Source organism: Pongo pygmaeus, chromosome 4 (assembly GCF_028885625.2).
Source record: "Pongo pygmaeus isolate AG05252 chromosome 4, NHGRI_mPonPyg2-v2.0_pri, whole genome shotgun sequence".
Taxonomy (NCBI): domain Eukaryota; kingdom Metazoa; phylum Chordata; class Mammalia; order Primates; family Hominidae; genus Pongo; species Pongo pygmaeus.
This window is the reverse complement of record NC_072377.2, coordinates 33,899,067-33,914,300: the sequence shown is the minus strand read 5'-3', so window position 1 is coordinate 33,914,300 and position 15,234 is coordinate 33,899,067. Positions and strand designations below refer to the sequence as shown.

General features: G+C 41.5%; 1 protein-coding gene across 1 annotated transcript in view; it reads right to left on the bottom strand.

Moving 5' to 3' along the window:
* TARS1 (threonyl-tRNA synthetase 1) overlaps positions 1-8,370 on the bottom strand; it is a 28,583-nt gene extending 20,213 nt beyond the window's left edge. Inside the window, exons 1-2 of the mRNA XM_054488448.2 lie at positions 6,548-8,370; positions 2,356-2,436 (exon numbers count right to left, since the gene is read on the bottom strand). Coding sequence (XP_054344423.1) covers positions 2,356-2,436; positions 6,548-6,604 — 138 coding nt within the window. The 5' untranslated portion in view covers positions 6,605-8,370. The remainder of the gene's footprint in view (positions 1-2,355; positions 2,437-6,547) is intronic.
* Positions 8,371-15,234: the final 6,864 nt, after the last annotated feature.

Below are 15,234 nucleotides of genomic sequence, written 5' to 3'. Positions count from 1 at the left end.
ATTGCTTAATTTTGCCATGACTTTCTATCTTCAAATGAATTTCAATCTATCAGATATAAAATGACTTACTGCAAAACAGATTTTAACATTTACTCAATGTTGATAATGCTACCAAAACGTCTCCATATATATCAACATACCACAATTTGAAAGGAGTACAAGCGAATATCTAATCCTTAAGAAACTGACTGGGGCAGGGCATGGTGGTTCATTCCTGTAATCCCAGCACTTAGGGAGGCCAAGGCAGATGGATCACTTGAGGCCAGGAGTTCAAGACCACCCTGGCCAACATGGCAAAATCCTATCTTTACTAAAAATACAAAAATTAGCCAGGTGTGGTGGCGCACACCTGTAGTCCCAGCTACTTGTGGGGCTGAGGCATAAGAACTGCTTGAACCTTGGAGGTGGAGGTTGCAGTGAGCCAAGATTGGGTAAATAGTCACTGCACTCCAACCTGGGCAAGAGAGTGAGACCTTGTCTCAAACAAAATGAAACAAAACAAAACAAAACTGACTGGAGATAATAGAAAATAATATCAAATGAAAAAGATTCATTGTCTGCCCAGTAATTCCTTCCCTCCCTCCTTCTTTCCATTCTTTAACGACAGGGTTTCACTATGCTACCTAGGCTGGCTGGAGCGCAGTGACTATTCACAGGCACAGTCACAGAGCATTTCAGCCCCAAACTCCTGGGCTCCAGTGATTCTCCCACTCAGTCTCAAGTGATTGGCTCCCACCACCATATCAGGCCCTAATGTCTTTGTAATTCCCACCCACAGCAGTCCCTCCCTTTCTTTAGTCATTCAGTTGCTCTTTGAGAGCTTTTCATCAAATTATCACAACGGTCCATAACCTTCAATGGTGAAGAACCCATGAATTAACTAAAAGCTCAGACAGAGCCTGTCATTCTACAATCATAATCTGAACCCCTCAGACTAATGCACAGTACCTGGTTCCATCCACTCTAAAGCATCATTATAATCCTACCCACCTGCACTACCCTCTGTATCTTAACTGCAGTTTATCATCATAGCCACTTGCAATGTCCCAATTAGAATTTCGTGTCAAAATCTCTTCAACATTCATTCAGCAGATACCCTCTGTGTCAGGCTCTGTGATTGCAGAGATAAATAAAACCTGCATGTTGCCCTTGGAGGGGAAGGCCAAGGTCTTGGACAGTTCACTGTACACTCTTTTTTCCAGACCAATCGTTAAACATAAATAATCACATGTCCCACTTAAAATTCTCTGTTCAGAAGAGTCTTCTAATTATACTCTTTGTCTTATTTCCAGGTCATTTCTCAAGCTGTGATGGAACAGCACGTATGTTTGTATTGAAAGTATAAAAAAGAAATTACGGAACATATGCATTTTTCCATTGGCTTGCAAATTTTAAAATTCACAATCAACAATTTTCTTCACAATTACAGTGGGGTATAATGGTCGGGAGACTGATCAACTGATCAGCCGTAAGAGAAATGGTTAGGTAGGGTTCTAAGCAACACTACACTTGATCATCTATAAACTTACCCTAAAGTAAATGACGGCACTATAAATTTAGCAATTGCAGCATTTGTAAAAGTGGCTCTTAAAAGCCAGCTTATTGTGCTACTTCTAAAAAGGCTGTTCCTTTGTGCTTCTTCCTTCTGGTAGCTTTCTAAAGAGTCTCCAATAAAACAGCTGTAATGACTAAAGCAAAAAGTGAAGCACAGCTCACAGCAGTAAAAATAAAGTAGAAAGGCAAGCCTAACTGCCTCTAAAAGCAAAATACTCAGGAACCAGGTTGATTTAGGGCTGGCTTTTGATATGCCAGTTCCTTTCAGTGTGAGCCTGGGGAAATGAAAGCATTTTCTACAGACTTGAGAGGCCTTAAGGGGATCTGTCCTGGCTTAGAAGCCAACCCTAGGGCAGGTCCAGATGGAAAGGGCAAGGAGGGGGTCAAAAAACTGGCTTTCTTTGGTTTTCGTTGTATTCAGTGTAAGCCCAAACACCAAGTCTCTATTCCCTAACATCTCATTTAATGAAATGTCAGAGAGCTGGCATCACATCTGGCAACTGAATAATTACCAGTCTCCTCTTCAACTTTCGTTCTCTGATTTTTATATTCAACCCCAAAATCCGATCATCTTATACAATCATACGCCAGTTGCTTCCTTTTACAGTAACAAACAACTGAAAGTCCTTTTTCCCCTCTCAGATTACCCTTTCCTAATTCTTCTTCCTGATTTTTCCAACCAGAACCATCTTACACCACCATGTAAACCATTAGAACCCTTACACATTAGGAAAGTCTCAGAAAGTTCCCTGCAATTTGCCAACCTTTGATAACAGAGCCCTCTGTGATGATAACTTTTACCTCAGCTCGACCTCCATCTCCAGATCCTTCTTTGTTCTTCTTTTTGCCTCCTTCCTTTTGCTTCTCTTCACCAGCACCAATCTAAATAAGCAAAAAATGTTTTACATTTTAATCTAATGTGACACCTCCATCCTGTGATGCCCCAGGAAAAGTGTTGAGAATGTTATTTTAGTATTTGTTATTTAATTTTTAAAAAACGGAAATCTGATATTGAAAGACTGAACAATTTCATCACTGGCAAAGACAGGTTAACAACTTACAATAAAGACAAGTCTTTAAAAAGTAGGAAGGAGTTACTAACGATGTTTAACTCCTCAAATTTCATTTATTTTATTTTAACTATTCCTGTGACTCTCGCTTCAGGTTTACTTGGACCACATACCAAACATACAGCCACAAAGAAGCATGCAGTTGATTCAGTAAGCATATTTCCAGGAAAAACAAAAAAAAACTGAATGCAAAGTGTGCCCATGAATTCCACCAGTGCTACCAAAAGCCATGGAAGAAGCAAACATAAGGCCCAATCCCTATCATGTGTAAACCTAGTCTCTCCAGGGAAAGTAAGGCATACATGTGTGAGAAACTCCCGGAGGAGAAAACACAGTAGTAACGCTATGATTAGATGTCAAATAAGCTAGGACTAGCGTAAGAACTTTAAAGGACGGAATGCATTTCAACAGGTGGATTCTGAGAATAGAGGCAATGTGTCCTATGTGTACACATAAGCTTGTTGTCAGAAATGTTAAAATTTAAAGAGAGAAAAAATGACTAAACAGGCTGATTAATGAAGGATTGTTTTAGAAAGTAATACAAGGTAAGACAAAGGCTCACAGAAGCAAGAACTAAAAGTTACCATAAGGAATACAGACTTCAATTAGAAGCAAGTGAAGTCATAGAAAGTTTTAAAGTAATAAATCCTGTGCCAGGAATGTAAACGGGGATTTTAATTAGTTTGCATGTTTGTGACCTTTAGTTTTTTTAAGTTTTAAGATACAATTCATATACCATACAAGTTACCCATGTAAAGTATACAGTTCAATGGTTTTTAGGTATTCACTGTTGTGCAACTATCACTACCATCAATTTTAGAGTATTTTCACCACCCTCAAAAAGAAACCTTGTACCCATTAGCAGTTCACTCCCTGTTGCCTTCATCTCCAGACCCTGGCAACCATTCACCTAGTTTCTGTTTCTATGGATTTGCCTATTCTGGGAATTTCATATAAATAGAATCACACATTATGTGGTCTTTTGTGACAGGCTTCTTTTAGTTAGCATAATAATTTCAAGATCATCAGGTTGTAACATGCATCGATACTTGTCATTGTACCTTTTTATTATCAAATAATATTCCATTGCTTACTTAAACATTTATCAGTTGATGGACATTTTGGCCATTGTCTTTTAAATCCTATAAAACATGTTACTTGTATAATTTTAAAAAAAACTAATTTTAAAATATGACTCCTAATTTCATGCTGAGCTGAAATCCCCCCTACTCCAGGAGTCTGGATTTAATAAACTTTAAAGGTTCATTTAGATTCAATAGCTCCTTTGTCATACTGTAGAAGGGATGTAACTGATCAAGTATACTGGGTAAAAAGAAAAATTGCGGCTGGGCACGGTGGCTCACGCCTGTAACCCCAGAACTTTGGGAGGCCGAGGCGGGCAGATCACGAGGTCAGGAGATTGAGATCATCCTGGCTAACATGGTGAAACCCCGTCTCTACTAAAAAATACAAAAAAAAATTAGCTGGGCGTGGTGGCGGGTGCCTGTAGTCCCAGCTACTCGGGAGACTGAGGCAGGAGAATGGCTGGAACCCGGGAGGCGGAGCTTGCAGTGAGCAGAGATCGGGCCACTGCACTCCAGCCTGGGAGACAGAGGGAGACTCCATTTCAACAAAAAAAAAAAGAAAGAAAAATTGCAGGTCTGTGCAGGTTTAAAATGGAAAGATAATAAAATAAGTTTTATATTTCTGATAAGATTATTTTGGTTTTGACCATTTGCCAAATGAACAGGGGTAGTGAGAGAGAGAGAGAGAGAGAGAGAGAGAGAGAGAGAGAGAATCACCACAAAGGTTTTCTGGTTCTAAATACGGCTCCATTTTACAAACAAGAACATTGGCTCAAAGAAGTAACTTGCCCATTTGTATCATTAATAGAGCTGGGAAATTACAACAGGTCTCTCTGGAACCCTGAGGCCTATGACCCCTTTTCTACAACACTGGGAAGAGAGGAGGCAACTGTTCTCTGTTTCCCTGAGTATATATGTTATGTACATCTACATACAAGTAATCTAAAATCTCAACCCAAAAGTTGGGAAACAGAACTGGATTGTGAAAAGAAGCTACAGAATTACCTTTCTCAGGAATGGTCTGTTCCTGACTCACTCAGAACAGCACAGGGGATATTAGTATTGGCTATAGGATACTGGGTTTGAGGAAGGAAAAAAAAAGGGATACTGGGTTTGAGCAAGTTACTGTTCCTATGCCTGCTTTCTCATCTGTATAATGGAGATAATAACAGAACCCAGTTCACAGCGTTATTAAGAAGACTGAATGAGGCCGGGCGCGGTGGCTCACGCCTGTAATCCAAGAACTTTGGGAGGCCGAGGCGGGCGGATCACGAGGTCAGGAGATCGAGACCATCCTGGCTAACACGGTGAAACCCCGTCTCTACTAAAAATACAAAAAATTAGCCAGGCCTGGTGGCTGAGGCACCCGGGAGTTGGAGCTTGCAGTGAGCCGAGATCGCGCCACTGCACTCCAGCCTGAGTGACAGAGCGAGACTCCGTCTCAAAAAAAAGAAGACTGAATGAGTTAATTCATGGAATGCATTAATACACTGCCAAACCCGTATTTAGTACTCAAAATAAATATTAACTATTGTATAATTATTACAGGAAGGAAAAATTACATATTTGTTAACCATACATATCACGTCCAATTAAGAATAGCACAGGAGAATATTTATGGACATGGAAAGTTGTTGACCACATTCTATTAAGCAAAAAAAAGTTACAAAACAGTAAAAATATCATTTTATGTGAAAAAAAAATCTATGTATCGTCACCATTTATCATCTATAATTAAATTTACATAGTTAGAATGTGCCCGTATGCAGTTTCTCCATTCAATCTCGAGTGGACAATCAATAAAAAATTTTGACTTTTAAGTGAATTGTCCTGTCACAGACTTGGGATAGAGGATCCCTTAGCTGAAGACGTCACCACTTCTCACTTGGACTATTACAACAGCTTTCTGCATGTGGCCTCCACCTTCTATCCCAATGCCAGCGTGACTTTTACAAATACAATCTTCCCGCTTAAGATCCTTCATGTATAGAATACAAGTTTCAAACATCCTTGTTGCCTAAGATCCTTCTGATTGCTGTTCCTTTAACCCTTCTGGCATATCTCTTGCAAACAACCCGAAAGACAATTCACCTGCGTGCCCCTTTTCACTGCCTTCCCTACCTTTACGTGGGAAGCTCCGTCCTGCCTGTTTACCTGGTGAAATCATTCTTCCAAACTAAATTCTAAAGTGCCCTCCTAAACTTCCTCTTCTGTAATACCACAAGGTTGATCACAAAGCACTAGGGCTGTTTTCCTGTCTCTTACACATCAGCCCGTGAGGCCCTCAAAGTCGGGGAACTGGGCCCTATTCATCTTCCCACCTGCACCGCCCAGATCAGTGCCGGGCAAAATGTACACTTAACCACCCAAACTTGGACAAGCTGGGTCAGATCTCAGGCACTCGGTTTTCCTTTCCTTAAAATGGAGCTCTTTACTCCCGCAGGATCTTAGGAGATTAAATAAGGCTCTGCAATGTGTTTCCCGCTTACAGTAAGCCATAAACGCAAGTTTGGAAGCCCCAAGCCTAAGATTCTGATTCTGTCTCCGCGTCTAACTACTGTAGATGTGAGGCTCTGAACAAGTCGCTCACTCAAGGTCTGTTTCCTCATCTGTAAAGAGAATGGACCCACAGATGAACTGCAAGGCCCCACCCTAATTTATGAATGGATGGTTCCCAAAGGGGGTTCCGACTTTCCAGGAGTCCCACCATCCCCCACTCCTCCGACCCACGCGGTCCCGGCCGCTTCCGGCTTCCTGCCCCCCGCCCCCGCCGCGAGCATAGCGTCTGCACCCACTAGAGTCCCAGGCTGGTCTCTGTGTGCCACCAGGTTTGCTCACCGGCTTCTCTTCACCTCCCATCTTCCCTGAAGGACTGCTGGCCTTCTCCTCAAACATTGGAGAACGACGAAGCGATGAGAGAACCCGAAACCGACGGCCTAGAGGAGAGGAGCAAAAAGGCGGGTTGGAGGTGGGCTAACGCCCGGGACTTAGCCTCGGCTGGACCAGCTGATGCAATCCAAAGGCGCCCTAACCCCGCCCCCAACTTGCGGCGGAACGAGCAGCCAATGGATAACGGGGGAAGGCGGGCCCTCCCTCCTCTAAGCCAGTGGAAAATCTTCTTGGGTGACAGAGCCCTTCTAAGAAATCAGGTCGCTGCGGGTGAGGAGGAGCAACTGCAGAAGCTACTGGCCTACTCTCCGCTGACCTTGGTCTGGAAGCTTTCCAGCGTCGAGTCCCCAATGCGCGTGCGCCTTTCATCCCTTCTGACTTTATGTCGCACAATCATGGACCTTCCCGGACACCGTAGATAATAAATAGGTCTTGGTCTAAACTTCTGGGAAGTTTTCGGCGACCTGGATACCATCTTCGACACTGGGACAAATCCAGGGATGCAGTCCAGGGTTTCCCGCGGCTTCGGCGCTTCCTGACCTGGCGTGACTGCCGACTTCTCGACACCACCCAGGCCTCAGGCTCCCTGTCTGTAGTGGTGAATCGACCTTCCTCAAGGCAGTCCAGGCTCCCCAAGCCCCACGTCCTGGTGATCCGGGACAAACCTTTCCTTGAACATTCTTCACTACGAGCCGCTGCTGATCTGTACTGCCTGGAAGAGCATTTCCATAGCGCCCGCAAAAATACAATAAAGCTCACCCAAGGAAATAACCAGGGATTCTCACGCCTGGGTGTCAGTGTTTGGAATCGACTGGGCTTTTTTATGTTAGTAGGCAATTTAAAACAATTACTTATTTGAAATCAGAAGCGCAATAGGCACAATTTCAGGTACGTGCTCCATCACCACGTTTTGTGGATTTTTCTTTTTAAACATCAGTTCTGTTCTCTACAACTCTCCGCCTTCAGGGTTATACTTTCCAGGAACAATAGCTTCCCAATTCGGCTTTGTGCATCCATTTTCATACAGCACCGTTGTAGTCTTCAAATACAAATATGATCACGGCAATCTGCTGAAAAATCTTTGGTGGCTTTCCCTTGCTCTTAGAATAAAAATACGCTCCTGATTGTCCAAGTTTTCGGCTTCATCTCGTTCGCCCACCATACACTGAACTATAAACTGTAGTGGTTTTTTTCCTCAGGTCTTCCCACTGAGTGAGTACCAAGATTTTTCCACCCTACCCTCATCTGTGCTCATTCCGACACACTTTTTGCCTGTTTGACACCTCATTTATTTGTCAGATTTCAAGAATCGTTTTCTTCGGGGAACCGTTTCTTGACCCCCTTACTGGATGAAACAGGCCTCCCTGTTAAACAGTGTTGGAGGCGCAGAAACATACCCCCAAATAATGGCGTTTTGACGTCTGAACTGAAGAAGCCTCAAGGTCCCACTCCCCTAAATCCCCGCGCCATCTCTGCCAAAGCAAAGGATAAAGTTTAGACACATCACAAGGAACATAATTGTTTTTGTTGCCTCCCTGTAAGACCAAGAATGTAGTAATTACACCTGAGCAGACCCTTTCACAAGATGTTGTACAAATTACTGTGTTCCTGATACATTCATTCTCCCTTGTAATCCCTCAACAGAATTCCTCTTCTCCCTGCCATAACCTGTGTCGCTGGGATTGTATCCACAAGCTTCTGAAGCCCTCTGAGGGGTGGGTAATCACGCTGTGATTCTTCCTGTGTATACACGTTAAGTAAATTTGTATGTTTTTTCTGTTAATTTGCCTCATGTCAGAGATTTTCAGCCAAACCTCAGAGGGCCAAGAAGAAAGGTCCCCTTGGCGCTTACAATAGTGTCTGCTGGTAGTTTCCTGTAGTTCTTAGTAGAACTTACCGGTTCAACTTGTTCTTTCACTATGTGTGTGTATTTAGAGCTAAGCAAGTTTACTATATATGTATATATATATACACACACACATATACACATATGTATATGTGTATACATATATTATATATATATGCACAGTCATGGTTCTGATCAGTTGGCCTAAGAGTACACCCTATGTGGGGCTTCACGTACTGCTGCACTCACAGGCAGAATTGGGGGTTGCTTTTCTGGCCAGAGTGATTGATCCTGATTACAAGGGGACAAGTGGGTTTCTTCTACATAAAGGAAAATTTTATCAAGAACCCAGGAGATTCACTGAGACCTTTTTTAGTACTTCCTTGTCTAATGTTCTGCTGTTGGAAAACTCTGGGAACCCAACAAAGACAAGGAAGGAAGGAAGGTTTGGGCTATCCTTCTAGGCAAAGAATCTAGTCTAGCGAGGTCCTGACAAAGGCTAAGGGTAACTTGAAAAGGTGCTAGGAGAACAGAGTTATGCAATATTAGCTACCTAATTTGCAGATTACATATATATGTATATACATATACGTGTGTGTATATATATATATAAAAAACTGCTCTTTAGCTGACACGTTGATTTCAATAATAGTCCTTTTCTTTTCTTTTTTCTTTGAGATGAGGTCTTGCTCCATTACCCAGGCTGGAGTGCAGTGGCACAATCATAGCTCACTACAGACTCAAACTCCTGTACTCAAGCAGTCCTTCTGCCTCAACTTCCCAAGTAGGTAGGACTGTAGGCACACACCACCACACCCAGTTAATTTTTTCTTATTTTTTATTCTATCTATCCATTTATTTATTTTTGAGACAGTCTTGCTCTGTTGCCCAGGCTGGAGTGCAGTGGTGTGATCACAGCTCACTGCAGCCTTGATCTCCCAGGCTCAAGTGATCCCCTCACCACAGTCTCCTGAATAGCTGGGACTACAGGTGCACACCACCACGCTCGGCTAATATATATATTTTTTAATTTTTAGTAGACATGAGGTCTCACTATGTTACCCAGACTTGTCTCAAACTCCTGAGCTTAAGCTCTCCTCCTACCTTGCAAGTTTATAGTTTTTTTAAAATACGTCTTATCTCCTTGATTGAAAACTTCACGAAAGCACACTTTGTGTATTTTTGCCAGCATCTGGAAGATGTAAACCTATCACACAGCAGATGTTCAATACATGTTGAGTGTTGAGACAAAACTTGCTTAATTTTTCAAGCAAGGTTTGGAAAATTACCTCTTTATTCGTATTATAAAAGAAGTCAAAACCCCTTTACTAACTAGATCTAGAAGAAAGTTTATGATGAGAGTAGATTATTAGTAGTGCTTGATGTTCCAGGAGTTATGTACAATTTTAATAGGCTTAAATAGACCAAACTAACTCCCCACTTTTAAATTAGAATGAGAATCAATAGGATCTAATCTTACCTTTTAATGTAAAACAATTTAATTATGCTGATTAGACACATTTGCCTGAATTATATCTTAATTTTAACTAAATATAATGAAAACCAGAGAGATCAAGATTCCTGAATTTGCTGGATGCAGAAAATGATAGGCTAACAATTATATTTAACTGCTATATAACATTGTTTCTAGCAGCTTCTCTTAACTCTTCTCTTTCAACTTTAAAAACAGTCCTCATTTAAGGATGGCAAAAAGAAAAAGCAGAAGGCATTTCTTTTTTTTTTTTAATATATTTTTATTATACTTAAGTTCTAGGGTACATGTGCACAATGTGCAGGTTTGTTACATATGTATACATGTGCCATGTTGGTGTGCTGCACCCATTAACTCATCATTTACATTAGGTGTATCTCCTAATGCTATCCCTCCCCCGTCCCCCAACCCCACAACAGGCCCCGGTGTGTGATATTCCCCTTCCAGTGTCCAAGTGTTCTCATTGTTCAATTCCCACCTATGAGTGAGAACATGTGGTGTTTGGTTTTTTGTCCTTATGACAGTTTGCTGAGAATGATGGTTTCCAGCTTCATCCATGTCCCTACAAAGGACATGAACTCATCATTTTTTATGGCTGCATACTATTCCACGGTGTATATGTGCCACATTTTCTTAATCCAGTCTATCATTGTTGGACATTTGAGTTGGTTCCAAGTCTTTGCTATTGTGAATAGTGCTGCAAATAAACATACATGTGCATGTGTCTTTATAGCAGCATGAATTATAATCCTTTGGGTATATACCCAGTAATGAGATGGCTGGGTCAAATGGTATTTCTAGTTCTAGATCCCTGAGGAATCGCCACACTGACTTCCACAATGGTTGGACAAGTTTACAGTCCCACCAACAGTATAAAAGTGTTCCTGTTTCTTCACGTCCTCTCCAGCACCTGATCTTTGACAAACCTGACAAAAACAAGAAATGGGGAAAGGATTTCCTGTTTAACAAATGGTGCTGGGAAAACTGGCTAGCCATATGTAGAAAGCTGAAACTGGATCCCTTCCTTACACCTTATACAACAATTAATTCAAGATGGATTAAAGACTTAAATTTTAGACCTAAAACCATAAAAACCCTAGAAGAAAACCTAGGCAATACCATTTAGGACATAGGCATGGGCAAGGACTTCATGTCTAAAACACCAAAAGCAATGGCAACAAAAGCCAAAATTGACAAATGGGATCTAATTAAACTAAAGACCTTCTGCACAGCAAAAGAAACTACCATCAGAGTGAACAGGCAACCTACAGAATGGGAGAAAATTTTTGCAATCTACTCATCTGGCAAAGAGCTAATATCCAGAATCTACAAAGAACTCAAACAAATTTACAAGAAAAAAACAACCCCATCAACAAATGGGCGAAGGATATGAACAGACACTTCTTAAAAGAAGACATTTTTGCAGCCAACAGACACGTGAAAAAATGCTCATCATCACTGGCCATCAGAGAAATGCAAATCAAAACCACGATGAGATACCATCTCACACCAGTTAGAATGGTGATCATTAAAAAGTCAGGAAACAACAGGTGCAGAAGGCATTTCTAACAGGTTGACTGTGGTGCAGGAACATAGGGGAAGAATGTAATGAGTTGCTAGTGTGGGAACCTCGCAGAGGTATCCCTGTGGCACAGTGCCCTCTGGTGTTAGGAAGGTGTTCTTTCACTATGTGTATTTAGAACTAAGCAAAGATCACGGGAGCATCCAACACGTCTCAGACCTAAAGCACAAAACACTGTTATACAACTTTTGTGTATTTGCCAACAAAAAAACTTATGATTTACTCCCAGTGTTATAATTTATGCCCACTGTATTAGCTCATTCTCTGCTATGAAGAAATACCTGAGACTGGGTAATTTATAAAGGAAAGAGGTTGAATTGACTCACAGTTCTGCATGGCTGGGGAAGCATCAGGAAATTTACAATCATGGCAGAAGGTACCTCTTCACAGAGCAGCAGGAGAGAAAATGAGTGCCAGCAGGGGAAATGTCAGACACTTATAAAACCATCGGATCTCATGAGACTCACTCGTTATCCGGAGAACAGCATGGGGGAAACTGCTCCATGATGCAGTTACCTCCACCTGGTCCCACCCTTGACACATGGGGATTATGGTGATTACAATTCAAGATGAGATTTTGGGTGGGGACACAGCCAAACCGTGTTACCAACTACCCTACATGCTTTAAAAATTTTTTACATTATTTTTTTATTTTTATTTTTTTTTTTAGAGACAGGGTTTTATTTTGTTGCCCAGCTAGTCTCAAACTCCTGGCCTCAAATGATCCTCTCGCCTTGGCCTCTCATGCTGGGATTATAGGTGTGAACCACCACACTGGTCTCCTACATACTTTTTAGGAAAGTGGCTGTCAATAGCTCTGCCTTGAGAGGTGAAGCAAAATTATGTGATATGCTACAAATAATGTTACGAATAATAGAAGTTTGTACATAACCATCTCTCTATGGGTTTGGGGCAAAAGAGTCTTCTTCATTATCAATCCTTAATTACTCATTTGAATAATTTTTGCTTCTGGTTCCTACAACCTTGGGCTGGATGATTTTGAAGAAACTAGTCCCTGAGGGAAGAATGCTTCTATCAGGGCCACAGTCATGGTTCTGATCAATTGGCCTAAGAGTACACCCTATGTGGGGCTTCACGTACTGCTACACTCACAGGCAGAATTGGGGGTTGTTTTTCTGGCCAGAGTGATTGATCCTGATTACAAGGGGACAAATGGGTTTCTTCTACATAAAGGAGAATTTTGTCAAGAACCCAGGAGATTCGCTGAGACATTTTTTAGTACTTCCTTTCTAATGTTCTGCTGTTGGAAAACTCTGGGAACCCAACAAAGACAAGGAAGGAAGGAAGGTTTGGGCTACCCTTCTAGGTAAAGAACCCAGTCTAGCGAGGTCCTGACAAAGGCTAAGGGTAACTTGAATAGGTGCTACAAGAACAGAGTTATACAATATTAGCTACATAATTTGCCAAACCCAATGCAAAATAAAAATGTAGGGCTCCTTGTTAATTTCAATCTATTTAATAGGCACAGTGGAGCAGCAACTAAGTGTAGAGTGCGCTTCTAAGTTTTGAGCCCTGTGTGACTGCCCAGGTTGTACATCCATGGAGCTGGTGCTAGTGCTATGATTGCTAAATTAGCCCTCATGACCAGAAAGAAGTATGGCCTGTAGAAGTTATGTTCTTTGTTACTTCTTTTTCCATTCCCCCAACTTTTCCTTATATATATATATCATATATAAAGAATACTAGGAGTGGCTAACTTTTTAGTTCTCATGAGGGAATATGATTGAATCAAGATCACTCCATGATGACACACATTCTGAAGGGACTTCATGTGTCCCTTGTGTTGGAGGCACACACTTTTCATGTGGATGAAAAGCTATAGAGGATGTTGAAGGGGAAAAGGTGTGGCCTGTACCAATGGACTCCTGGGCCATTGGCCTCCAGTTGCTTCCAGCCAGTGAGACCCTCAGCAGGAGTTGGGAGGGAAGAAAACAAAATCAGGACATGTATACCCCTGGCCCTTCCCGGGAGGAGGTTGCCTTGTGCTGCTGATGTTTCACAACCAAAGGTCACTGCTGATCTCATAGCAATAACTACAGAACACTTCCCTTCTAGGTTCCAGCAAATGCTGGCTACCCTCACCCTGCCTGGCCTACATGTGGTTACAGATTTCCCACAATTACTATTTGTAGGATCCTGACTCCCTATACTTATCTCTTTTAAATAAACCCTCTTTAAATTACTCTAACTCGAGTGTGCCCTCTGTTCTCTGTTGGAGCCCTGTGTGATATAATCATGTTCCTCAGCTATAAAATGGTAATAGAAGTAATAAACCTGATTCCAGAACTTGTTGGGAGGATAAAATGAAAGTACAAGTATACAAAGTACTTTGCAAATTCTAAAGGGCTATAAAAGTTAATTATGTTTGGGAAAATGAATGCTGTAGCCAGTTACCCTCTCTGCTTTACTCTAGATTTATTTGGAACCATTCTGGATAATATTCCTCAATTTGTTTTCATTTTTGTCATATCTCTTCATTGCTGAGAGCTTTTGCTATGGTTTAACTGTGCGCCTAAAGTTCATGTGTTGAAACCTGAATCCCCAATGCAACTGTTGGGGTGTGGAGCCTAGTAAGAGGTGATTATGTCGTGACAGCTCTGCCATCGTGATTGGAGCAATGTCATTATCTTGGGAGTGGGTTAGTTATTGTGAGAGTGGACATGCTATAAAAGTGAGTTTGGCCCCCTCTTGCTTTTTTGCTCTCTTGAGCTCTCTTGACCTTCTACTTTCCACCATAGGATGATGCAGCAAGAAAGCTTTCACTGGATATAGGCCCCTTGACCTTGGATTTCCCAGCCTCCAGAATTTAAGAAATAAATTCATTCTCTTTGTAAATCTCCTAGCTGTGGTATTCTGTTATAGCAATACAAAATGGACTAAGACAGATTTAAAATAGCTTTGAGAGGCCTAGCATATGAGGAATACATTCTGGATAGCTTTTAGGAGGTTCTGAACCTCATCTCCAAAGGGCATGCTTTCCTCCAAAGTAAGTTGTAAATGTGTAGAACTGTGCATTTGCCTTTGGCGTCTCTCCCTTCTCATTTCTTTGCAGAGTATCTGTGCCATTCCCTGAAGGTATTTGAGGACCTCACATTTTTCTTCATCCTACCTCCCTCTATAAAAAACAGTTTCCAGGAAAGGCTGTGAGTTCATTTTTACTAAATAAATGGCTGCTAGACTTTGATATGTGGCCTTACCCGGATATCAAAAGCATTGTCCAAAGCAGGATTTTTCACAACCTCAGCACTATTGACATTTTGGGGCTAAATAATTATTTGTTGAGGGAAGCCACTGTTCTGTGCACTATAGGTGCTTAGCAGGATCCTTGGCCTTTACCCACTGAATATCAGTAGCACTCTTCTCCCAGTTGTCATGACCAAAACTGCTTTCGGACATTGCCAATTGTCCTATGGGGGCAAAATTACTTACAGTTAGGAATACTGGTCTAAAAAAATGAAAATTCATCTGTACAATCTTTTGGGCATCATCAAATAAAAAAAATGCATATAAGTGCAGTAACTGGAAGATCTTTCTAAAAATACAGAACTTAAGTGCTTGCTGGTAAAGAATCACTTGGTTCTCTGAGTTGTATAGTCTGATAGTTTTTCCTCCAAACAAATCTGCACATATCCATGTTGTTTCTGAGTACCTCCCACCCAATGATTCAATTATGGTGATGTGATTATGAATAAAAA